Source organism: Amblyomma americanum, chromosome 9 (assembly GCF_052857255.1).
Source record: "Amblyomma americanum isolate KBUSLIRL-KWMA chromosome 9, ASM5285725v1, whole genome shotgun sequence".
Taxonomy (NCBI): Eukaryota; Metazoa; Arthropoda; class Arachnida; order Ixodida; family Ixodidae; genus Amblyomma; species Amblyomma americanum.
In genome coordinates this window covers 123953192-123965379 of record NC_135505.1, presented here as the reverse complement: position 1 = coordinate 123965379, position 12188 = coordinate 123953192, and the positions used below count along the sequence as shown (strand labels likewise).

Here is a 12188-nt window from a genome sequence, read left to right as displayed (position 1 = left end):
TTGTATACCCTTCTCTTCCTTGCATGTGCACAATTGAGGATTGACACAATTTAGAAGGTTGAGAAGGATTGACAGACTTGCCCAACAATGTAACTCTTGTATAGCTTTCTTTTTGGCATTTGCTGCTGTTCACAGGTATGAAAGGCCAAGGTGTCTGCTCACCTTTCCTTTTAACCATAAATGTACCTTGCATTCCGGTTTGACCCTTTAGCAGTTCATACTTTCATGAATATGCCCAAATTCCACTCCCCTTCTGCTGCCCATTATTCTCTTGCAGTATCCCATCCTTAGTCAGGTTGGTGTTTGCTCCGTGTCCCGGAGATGTCTCCACAAACCCAAGTGCCATCTGATCATCCTGCTGCTGCAGCCTCTGCAAAATAGCCCGAGATGGCTTCGCTCGACTAAGCATTTTTCATTCATGGTTTTCATTTCATAGAGCGTTTTGACGATGAAAACAAGCTCCTATGCCATACACTCATGTTAGGTAGGCCGCACTGAATGTTATAAAGACATCAGGGTTAACGAACAACCTATTCCATTTTTTTTGGGGGGCACAGTTGCCTCTACTTACCGGAAAAGCATTTTGCGTAAAGGTTTGAAGGCACTGCAGTGACGTCCACTCCAGCGCAGTCATTTTATTGTCCGGACACACAAAGCACAATAATTGAACAAATCCACTTGACTACACGACAGCAGCTATGACGAAGCCATGACACATGACGAAGCCTAGCGAAGCGGAAACGAGTATGTAGTGCCACCACTGCAAAATTTTTGCTGCAAACATAACTGCATATTTAAAAATGGGTTATTTTAATTACCAGCACGAAACTTTAGTATTATGAGGTAATAGTGCTTAAATAAAAAAAGAAAGCATTGAACTTCGGATTGCACAGTGTCGCCACCTGCACTGCTATCGCTGAAGCTTTTCGCTGAAGGAGTTCGCTGCTCGTTTCTGTAATCGACTGAAAGTCCTGAAAGTACTCGCGGACAGTTTTTTGTGGCTATGCAGTGGAAGCCATGAGGCTACCCCGCTCTTATCACGCTCTCACGAGGTAGATAGTTTAAGCTAGCGGTGTGCTTCCGCAGCATAGCCCCAAAAAGCTGTCCGCGAGTGTAGTCACTTTGTGGCGTGACCCCCCTCCCTTTTTTTCTCCCGACTGACAGCGGAGAGTTTAACCCTCAACTATGTATTTATATTCACCGGTCAAGGGTCGCATACCGTTCTTTGCAGAGTATTAACGATTTCTGAAAATGGGCCGTCGTATTTAAGTACCTCGGGTATTTTTAAGGCATACAAAATCTCTCTCAGCAGAACAAAAACTTTGTACTACCAAGTGGCAAACAGAAGTATCTCCAACTCAGTCATCACAGCTGTCGGCTTGTTAACTCTCATGACTCATGTAGTGTCTCCATCAAGGTGGAGAAACTGGCGAGGGATGAAGCGAACAGTTGGGCTGAAACTTGACACTGTAGTCCAGCTGGGAATCCAATAATACACATACTGGAAATATAGCTCTAAATCAGCTACAATGCCTCCACCAACAATCTTATGCACCAGCCAAGACGGTTGCAGCACATATTCGCTGATCTCTGCACTCAGCTTAGTTCCCACTCCTATTAATCTAATACACCGTTCAAAATGAACCCTTATTCACTTTAGACAAGTTCTTCTAAACCCAACTTTGTTGCCAGTAAATTCCGTTCCAGTTAGACAATAGTTGGCATAAGCAGAAAGCATGCACGCTCCCCGGTAGTTTTCATTGCAAGAAACACTGCAAACAAGTGTATGCAAAAACTGGCAGAAAAGTCGTTTCTAAAAGCCATTCTTTACTGCATGTCGATAATTCTAGTTCGACATGCAAGAACAAATCGTGGGGGCGAACGTGCCACATAGGTTGTGGGTACACATAGTGGCGGGCTCCAGATAGTGGCGGGCTCCTGGGGCGGTTTAACAAACATCGCACAGCACGGTCACCTTTACAGTTTTGTCTCCATCAAAACATGGCCGCTGCGGCTGGGATTGAGCACAGGTCTCCAGGATCAGTACCCTAGTGCCATAACCACAGAGCTACTGCGGCAGGTAGGTTACAAAGAAGTGCCATTCAAAAGGAAAAAAAAAAAAAAAAATTTGAGGCTACCTATTTCTTACCTCCTCTTGGCACTGTCACTCCATCTTGCTGAAGTACTGAATAAATTGTGTACGTATTTTTCAGGCTGTGTGACAATTTGCGTTATGGGGACTTGAAATGAAATCTGATGGACAGATTGAAAATATTAAATTGCATGGAAATGTTTCCTACTCTTAATTTCCAGGAACAGGTGTGCGGAGACCTCAACTGGGATGCCAGGGCTTGTACGACATGCCTGCAAGGACACAAACGAGCACTTCTTGGTGGATGGGTGCCATGGTCAAGCCTTTGCTCAAAGATGCCAACTATTTACACAGCCAAACAAGTTCCATTTTGGAAAATGATCAGAAAATAAAACATTCATATGCTAGAATTCCTTTTCATTTGTACACAGCAGAAAATGCTGATGCCCACAACGATGGACTGCCTGAAGAGTTGTGAGCAGGTTTCTCAAAGCTTAACTTCCATGCGTATTTTCTACAGCTCTACATTTCAGGTACTTCTGATGACTTGCAAGGTAATGTTGGATTTTAAAGAGAGAAATATCTTGAGAATCAGCATGGCCGGGCACTGAGGCCAACGAACGAATTATGCAGCCTGCAATGTATCGATAGCACAGAGACTGAGACAAAGACAGGCTTGTTGATTTCATGGCCCCCTTTAGTAGTCTCTTTTGCATCATCCTTAAAAATCAATTCTGCTGCAATCCATCACCTGTACTCGCTGCTGTACTACTTTCAGTGCATGTTCGGAAACAAGAGTCTGGAAAGAACCCTAAAAGCTGTTCTATCGAGACTGTGCAAGGCCTCAAACATGCCTCTGCTTTGAACTGCGCATCAAAAGTTCCAAAATAACAGTGCAAGCTACTTCAGCAGGGAAAATTCAGATTCTACACCCAGTTTTGAGAACCTGCGAGAAGTGGAATCGCTAAGTATGTCCACTAGTAATTATGCTCGTTGCCCCCAACCTCAAAAGTATGTTCTGTCATCAATGACAACTCGTAAGGGCTGAAAGAAAAATACTTTTACGGAATCCTGAACCAATATCCATACAAAACCCAGAGAACTATATTGGCAGAAGCAGTGATAGCATACAATTTGTCATTTTGAACAGGAAGCATTAAACCATGTTCACTAATTCGTTCTTTGAACTGAAATGCTATATGTGCCTTCTGCATAACTTGTAGAAATTTTAAAATTCACAGACGATTAATGTGAAAAGGAATGTGTTGGCAAGTGGGCTCCAATTTTGAGCACGCTGGCTCTTTGCAGTCTTTGTGCGGTCATGCAAACGAGCACGTGCGCACCAGTTTTGGTCACCAAAATAGCCCCACAGTGCAAGAGGCTGGCAGGCAAACACGCAGGAAGGAAGGCTGATTGTATTTTTTCCATTGCTTTTAGATTTTAGATGTTGTGCAATGTGCTGAAATGAGATGTGAAGTTGGATCAAGCTTAGGCTTCAAACAAGCCACGCATTCAAACATGAGAGCATGCAGCCACTTGCACATGCCAGTCCAAGTTCAAACTATCGCACAAGGATGAAAGTCGATATCCAAAGCAAAGTGTTAGAAGCTTGCAGTTTAACATGCAGGGAGAAAGGCTGCGGCAATGGGCAAGCTGTCTAAAGCAGCAGCAAGCAAAACTGTGTGCCACCGCAGGTTCGAATCCCGCTTGAGACCGTAAGTATGGCATCTCTTTTCTGTACCATGCTCTGCTAGGGCATACATCAGACGCTGGATTTTTGTTTGTACAATCATTCTAATGCCAACATATTAACATAAAGTGTGAACTTCTCTATTGCTGTTGTCAACACATTTTCAATGTCGCATTGTTGACAAAGTTACAATTTGTAAGCCCATTTTCGAGGTGCTGAGAGCATTACACATACATTGCATTTATTATAAGAACTGTTTGTTACCTAGATGACCAGCAGGCATGTGTCCCAATGAAGCTTAGAACATCATAAGCTCTGCACAGCATTCGTTGACCGTGACCCAAGTTTCGAATGATGCAGGCCAGGTCACGGGTAACATAACAGGTACATAAGATTTGTCTGCTATATTGGAGATTGTGAGCACTCTCGCATCGATAAAACTGATCCCTTTATATCGCATACTTCCTGTGCTATGAAGTGCAGCGCTCAAAAATAGGCATGGGCTTCCTACAGTGCTGTTGATGGCAGTGGTGTGACCAACAGCGCTAAGGAAACCTGCATGAAGGGAATACAAGTGAAGCATTGAAGTGCACAAAGAAAAAAAAAAAGACCTGCCAGCCAAAGAAAAAAATTTTACTCCCCTTCGAGGGACAGCAAGGACAAAGTGAACTTGGCCTGTATTGATAGGGTACCACACTAATCCAAAATTAATTACCAAAAACAGCTGCGCTAACATTTTGATTCCTTGGCTAAGTTAGCTGGTTATGGTCTATGGGGGTTTAACGTCCCAAAGCGGCTCAGGAGGAGGAGGAGCCGTAGTGAATGGCTCCGGGAATTTCGACCACCTGGGGTTTTTTAACGTGCACTGACATCGCACAGCACACGAGCCTCTAGAATTTCGCCTCCATCGAAATTCGACTGCCGCGGCCGGCATCGAACCCGCGTGTCACGGGCCAGCAGCTGAGCGTCATAACCGCTCAGCCACTGCGGCGGCTCGGGGTACCAATACGTTTCGAGGGCCGACGAGTTTGCAGAAAGAGGAGCTCCCGTCAACACTCAGAATGTGCTTGAAGCCCTCGATATGCATCCCAGCGTTCAGATACTTTACCGATCCAAGAGACCACGCCGAGAGTACTTCGCTAACGCCGAGGCCCGTGGGCTATATATGCTAGCCACGAGTATTTTTGGCCGCTGTACCTGACGAGTGATCGCAAGGCGTACAAAAAGCGCTTAATACCTAGCTGCAATTACAGTTACAGGTGCTGTCTTTTATCAGCAGCTGTGGCAAGTCATCGTACGCATTTACTGCCTTGATGCTTCCCCACGAGTAGTCAGATTAGCATAGTTTTCAGACATTACCCGCTGATAGTGTAAATTCTTGCTGCCGGGAAGCCTGTCCAGATTCCAAGGAATTACAAACGACGTACTCGGGATGTATTACACACATAGTCTTCAGGGCGTAAATGGAGAGAGCACCTCCGTACACGGCGATACCCTTCGTCTTCCAAGCGGGTCAGTACTAAAAAAACTGCTTCACTGCTGTTCAGCTGCGGCATTGATACACCACCTTGGCACCACTGCCCCGCTGTGAATCGGCACAGCTGTTCGCACAACTCGCTACGTCAATTGTTTCGAAGTTTTCCCTGCAGCAACCTCCATCTTGGTCGGTTACCAACAACGCAGTACGTCCGCACACCGTGGCTCCAAGTGGCATGGAAGTAGTGCGCAGTGCTGAAGTGCAGGATGAAGATTAAAACGAACAGACCCTTCGCAGGTACGTACCGAGCCATCAACTCCATACAAGATGCACTTACGAGGGTAGTACGTGGCTCTCTTCGTCTCTGCTGCTGCAACCTGCGCCGGTCGAAAGCGGTAATCCGAAACCACTCGAACCGAAAGGCGGAAACTGAAGCGGCCGCCTGTGGCGCCGCCGAGGTTCCGTTTTGTTTGAGAACATTTTAGGTTTCGGTTCGCCTTCTTGGCATGATACAGGCGCCCTGAGTGTTGCAAAACTTATGCGATATTGAGACGCGTAACCTTCATGCATATTTGTCACAGATTCGTGCTGATGCGCCGTGCGCCTCACTGCAACTGACATTTTAGTGTTTGCTCTTTTCTGCCCAATAAAAGATGTGTTTACAGCAAAAGTGGTACCTCTGTGATACAGGCCAACTCCAATTTCTTCTCAGGGCCCACGAAATATAAGGGTTGTCCATGCAGACTTATGAGGCAAAAATGTGTAAAAATCTAAGCGCAAGCCTCACTCAGAATTTTGCCACATATGAAAAGATTTTCTTCTCCATGGTCTCTAAATTTACCCGCGGTATTAATTCTGTGCTGCTCCTGATTGGGGCGCCGGAATGGCACCTGCCGGCTCCCGCCTTCGTGAAATTAAAGCGCGCCAAAATGCGCGCGCACATTTCAGCTTATCGAGTTGTGGTTCGCGCGCTAGCTGCTCCGCTGTGGTAATCGCACCCTCAAAGGCCTGTCACCGCCAGTCAGCGTGTTTTGGCACTACCTAGTGGCTCATAATCTCTGACAGAGATCAAAAAATTTTTAGCAAGCGTAGTGTACACGCATCGGAAGCAGTAGGCGCGCTGAGAAGCGTGCTCCTGCTGTCGCGCGCGCGCGCTCGCCGCTTGCGAAAAACGATGGAGGGTCCTTCGAAATTGTCGTGTCCGCGCTGCGGTATGCAGTGCGCGAACAAATGGAACTTGAAGCGGCATCTCTTGAACGTCCACAAGGAGGTCACCACTAATTCGAGGCAGCCAAAACATGTATGTGACCTGTGCAAAGAGACCTTCTTCACGTTGAACGAACTGCAGTCACACCACATCAGCGGTCACGATTTCCGTCCAACATACGAGGAGCTTCGCTTCCCGTCAATGCCAGGTAAGAATGTTTATTTTTCCACAGAATCAACTGCACATATTTACTGCCCTGAGTTTGCTGCTCCTTCCTTGCTGGGAAAAAATGTTTTTTTTTTTCAGGTAATTTTAAAGGAGTATAAGCAACAAATTTTGCTTACTTCTTTTATTCTTTTTAATGGTGCATAATATGTAATTTACATCGCTCACAAATGGAATTCGCCAGCGAAAACTAAACTTAACAGTTGAAACTCCATTACATTGAACTTAGTTGCATCGACTTATTTTTTATACCGAATAATTTTTAAGCACTGTAAATCTACAATGTGAATGTGTAGGAAAATGTAAGGCTATATCGTACAGAATGGGAACAGCTCTTCGCAACCTCGTTCAGAAGCATAAAACCGAAGATGGTCGTAGCTTAGGAGGTAAAGGCCGACTAACGGGTGATCTGAATTCCAAATTGAGTACATATTATGGCCGGGCTCTCAAGACGCATGAAGGAGACATAAACATGAAGAGGGCAGTCATGGCCACATACCGCCATGTGACATCTACAGATGATCACTCTGACCACTCGTTGTGCCCAACTGGCAGGGATTCATGGTGGCGGCACAATGCCGCTGTTGCAAAAGGAGTTCGAGCACCCAAGCGCAGCTACAATTTGCCACAGGATGTAGCTCGTGCACTGCTGCCAGTCTATGAACGGTTCTCTGAAGCAAAACTGCTGAAAAGGTGTTTCCGCGGGAAAACGCAGAACTCCAATGAGAGTTTTCATTCGGTCCTGTGGAATCTGGTGCCAAAAGAGCGTCGCTCTTCACTGTTTGCCGTCGAAGCAGCTGTCGCTGAGGTGGTGCTTCGCTTCAATACAGGGAGCCAGAATGCAGCTGCCGCAATACTAGGCCAGCTAAAAAGAAATATGCCAAGAACAGGCCTCAAGAGGGCTATGGAGAAAGATGTTCGTCGAAGTCTCAAATGTGACAAGAAACATGAAAGTTCAGATGCGTTGAAGAACGGTGTGAAACGAAAGCACCGGGACTCGATGCACCCAGATTGTGCTCCTGGGGCATACTGATTGCATTTTCTAGCTCCTTTTAAAGTTTTGTGTGAATAAATAATCTGCAAAACGTTTTTCTTCGTTTTCTGAGAACTATTTTTGACCATGTTGCAGGTTTGGAGATGCGATATCTCTGGTTCTACTTATGCTATTGCTATAATTCTTATTACACCAAAGGCGTAAAATCATATAGAGTGCAAAATTACAAATAAATTTGTGGTACTTTATGAGAAAACTTTTTAAAAATTACATGTTTTCTTGAGTGTCCAGATCGCTTTCTGGTCTCTAAACTTTGACAAGCACTAACTTTGGTTAAAATGGGACCAGAAGATTCAAACTTGATTTTTGCATTCCTGGTGTGTTCTAGATTAATTTGGTAGGCCAATTTTTATTGTAACACCTGTAGTTTTACAGATAGCTCACCTCCAAACAAGGAAGATAAAGTGCTCAATATCTTCAAAACTAGATTACTTATAGCAAATATATATGCACATTTGAAATCAGCAAAAAAAAACTACATTAACAGTGCAACTTTCATCAAAATCTTCCAGTAAATAAAAAAAATTGTCTTAAGACCAGTGTCCCCCCTTAAAAACATTCCGACATCTAACGTGCTCAGAAGAGCAGTTGATGGCTTCTTAACATTAATTCCAGTAGAAATTTCACGATGAGATTGCTAATTCATGGCAAACCTTTAGACACATTTAGTTGTATTGACTGAAACTGCATTGCCTCCACTGACAACAATAGCCCGAAAATACTTCTTGACCTCATAATGTGTTCAGCTTTGGTGCACTGCCCCATCATGGCGAGGCACACCTTTGTCGGGAACAACGGCAGCCTCTGAAGAGATGGCGGCAGCAAATATTGGCCACATAATCACTTGGTCAAGATTTGTCCCGAGGGGGGATGCTGGTGTTGAGATCACAAAAAAATTCCGAAAAAGTTAATTTTTAGAAAAATTTTCTCGTACTATATGTAGTTCAGGCTATACCCGGGCAAAATATCCGCATTCAAAATGATCCCAAAGTATGAAACAAATGAATACTTACAGAGTAGCAAAGCTGAAAAACTGAGAGCGAGCTTCAAAATTAATGTTCCACCTCAAGTAATAACAAATTCAGGCCTGCTCTCCGATCGCCATTTTGCTACCGTACAAAGCCTCGTTCTACGCCCTTCTGTTTGACACTTATCAAGAGGCCATCACATGCACAGCCAAAGCTAAAGGTGTTTTTCCACATATTAATTTCATGCGACTCAATAAGCTCAAGCCTCTTTATCTCCGTTCGTAATTTTAAAAATACAGTCTCTGCCTTATGAGAGTTTTCTCTGGTGTGCCTTGGGCAACTGAAATAAGCTTGGTATCAATTTATTCGGATGGACACAGCAACCGATTTTGTGCGTTCTATTCATATTCTTTTACCAATGTATTTTCAGTGAAGCAAGTCTAACAACAGCATCGCCGCACAAGTGTGTCTTGGGTGAAGCAATTCTGCAAATATTTCAAGGTTTTTAAAAAATTTTTTCGCTAATGGCCTGCAATGAACAGCCAAATTAAAATCATAAAACTGCTTATAACTGAAACTGTGGTTGTGCTATTGACACTAACTGCATATTTGGACTCTACATAAAAAAAACTGATTTCAATAAGAATCATACCATACATAAAAGAATTTTTTTAAGGCCTGCATTGCCCATTATAACTGCAATAATTACAACTGTAATAATTATAAGAAAACTTCATCACATTTTATTTGTTTTGCCCCTGAGCTACAACAGGATGCACCAGAAAGACATGAAAAGTAGTCAAACTCTAAAGCCTGCATACTCAACGGAAACGCCCAGTCGTCCGAGGTGTGTAAGCTAGAGAAGCAATACTTCAAATCGCATAACACCGCTCCTTATCCAACATCATTCTCGCATCATGCCCTTAGCTTCCTGCTTATTCAATTTCAGCTTTGACTGCGTGTAACTCGCATTCAACTGTCAGTTATCTATGCCTTGCATGCGAAGAATACTGACCTTTTTCGGTTAAAACCAAATTTCCGAAAACGAATTCAGCGTACTTTATCTTTTTTTGTTTTTTTTTTTGAGGTTTCAACCGAAATGTCCAAGCCCTAGTTACAACATACATCTTTGTGCGTTTAATACCCGCACAATTTCTTTCATATATTATGCATGCAGTGATATGACTAGCCAAGCTCCTTTAAAGGAGCTGTTGGAGCAGCAAAAAGTGCCTTTTGACAAAGATATATGTAACGCATTTTTCAGTGTATGTCACATTTTTTGTCACTATTTTTCGTCGGTGCGACTCATATATGCCGAAAAATGTCACGCCAGTGCACACAATCTTTTGCCATTTTGAGTAACTATGTTTGAAATAGAAATCAATGTGTAAAAAAGAAGAATCATGTTATTAAACAGTTTTACCATGACAGGTACCGCGATCTGCTTCTGTGGGAAGTCAGGGACCCAACTGCACTGCTCAATGGCCGGTGTGCGCTCCTCAAGGTTATCTGTGGATGCGCAAATAGCTCACTGCAGAAGCAGTTCACAACAGTGGAATGCGGATGGCACTATGCTAAAACTAACGACCAGACTGAATGTGGCGGCGGCACAAAGTACACACCACTGCCGCCGCATACAGTCCAGTCATATTCTCGAAAGTATCGATTTCAGCATTGCAGGCTTCGCATGCGTTGTTTGATCTTCATACTCAGCATGACGACGCCTGCAAGGTGAAGAAGCTACGATGCAAAATTGAAATTGCATGCCACTGACTATCTGCCTCTTTTTTGATCGACCAATGAAGTTAACACTAAAATCGACGAAATAAGACATTTGCGGTAGCCCACTGTTTCCCTACTTTGGCCGATCAAGGACGAGGAAGGCCTGCACTGTTTGTGAATGTTTGCGCCATGCGCATTTTTAGCATGCCCTCCACACGACAGGATGACCAGAGTAAATCCGTGTGTGCTGCCAGCCTATTTCGCTTCTCTGTTTAGATTACGCAGGGTGACAACAGGCCCAGTCAGCATGATATGCAGCATGCATACATTCGCAAAGGATAAAACGCAGTGCCCGAGGATTCTGTCCTTAAGAAAACAGGAAGTTTTGGTGCAAGCCCAATTGGCACAGATCACTCGTATTTTGCCATAATGTAGAAGCATGTAGCAGGCTTTGTCTTTTTGCACAGTTTGGCGCAACTGGTGCAGTGATCACATCACTGTGCATGTCATGTGTACTTTGAATCTTAGTTTCTATTCTATTTTGCCATAATAGAAACATATATAATGATTTGCAAGACATCGGTAAACGAGGGGCGCCATAAGGAGTCTGCCTAAAGGGCGGTTCACATGCAAACGATTGAGCGAACTGAGCGACTCGCGGCGTGGCACAGCGATGCTTTTCGCAGGGCTCCGTTTCACATGAGTCACTACATAGCGTTTACTGCCGCTGCGTATCCCAGTGCTGCTGGCGAAGAATACGACCTTGCGGTTGGTTCCTGTGGTTTGCAAACATCAACACGGACAATGTTCATGCATTATTTTTCCAGGATTGCTCAAATTTTGTTCAGAAATAAACTTGTTTTTTAAATATCAACTACATCTTATTTGATGCCAATAATATCATTTTTTAGTTTGTACGTGCGTGTCGGAAGCACGTGTAGTAAACTAACATTTGTCTTTCCCGCACGAATCATCTTCTTGTCATGTGGCTTTTCCACCGTGCAGTCATTGGTCAGAGGGCAGAGATATTGCGCTGTCGCTATGAAGATTTCCATCTTGTTGGAACCCCTTCGCTCTGGTCGGCCGCCGCGACCGGTTGAAACAGGTTTTTATGCCGCGGCAACAGGAATCGCTGCCATTTTCACTTGCATGTGAGGCTTAAGGCCAGGATGTTAATTTTACTCATACGGTTTGGATTCAAAGCTGAATCATGGCTATGAGATCTCAGATGAGACAACAGTAAAGGCATTTGAGGCATATGAAAACTAATTCAAGTTCTACTCCTCCACTACTGCTCTGGCAGCTTTTGAGGCTGGCTGGTAAAAAGGTTTGAGTGAACTGAAATGGCAACACATTTATTAAAAAGGTTGGAGTGAACTGAAACTGCAAAGCATTTATTATAGAGTAATGAGGTTTTGTCCCAGGGGCCACGAAAATCTACACATAATTATAAGCGGTACCTACCGCACTATAGCAAAAACGTTTTGTTCAGGTCAAGACAAATGCCACATTGGTAGTTTCCCATTCAAAAACGCTTTATCACTGAACAAAAAGCAACCCACTCAGTCCACTGGACGCTTAGATTAGCTTCAGCCATAGAGTTCCTTAGTGTACCCTAGAGGGAAAGCTGGCGGCTTTTCACTTCATCCACCATGGACGCCCGAAGCATGCTGGGAAGACAGCAAAATGGATTGACATCTAGTGGCTTGCTGACTGCTACGGATTGGATTTTTTTGGTTGTTCAGTTTTGCTT

At 44.1% G+C, this 12188-nt stretch overlaps 1 protein-coding gene across 14 annotated transcripts in view; it reads right to left on the bottom strand.

Annotated features, from left to right (window-relative positions):
* Positions 1 to 92: 92 nt before the first annotated feature.
* Positions 93 to 12188, bottom strand: part of LOC144104246 (uncharacterized) — a 48291-nt gene continuing 36195 nt past the window's right edge. For 6 of the 14 annotated variants that reach the window (XM_077637135.1, XM_077637131.1, XM_077637133.1 and 3 more), the window contains 3 exons: positions 10137 to 10222; positions 2301 to 2364; positions 612 to 1478 (listed from right to left, as the gene is read on the bottom strand). In XM_077637135.1, the coding sequence (XP_077493261.1) occupies positions 1390 to 1478; positions 2301 to 2364; positions 10137 to 10222 (239 nt within the window). In that variant the 3' untranslated portion in view covers positions 612 to 1389. Of the gene's footprint in view, positions 371 to 611; positions 1479 to 2149; positions 2365 to 6844; positions 7557 to 10136; positions 10223 to 12188 lie in introns of those variants that run through there. The other 8 variants (XM_077637140.1, XM_077637142.1, XM_077637132.1 and 5 more) reach the window with 7 other exon arrangements.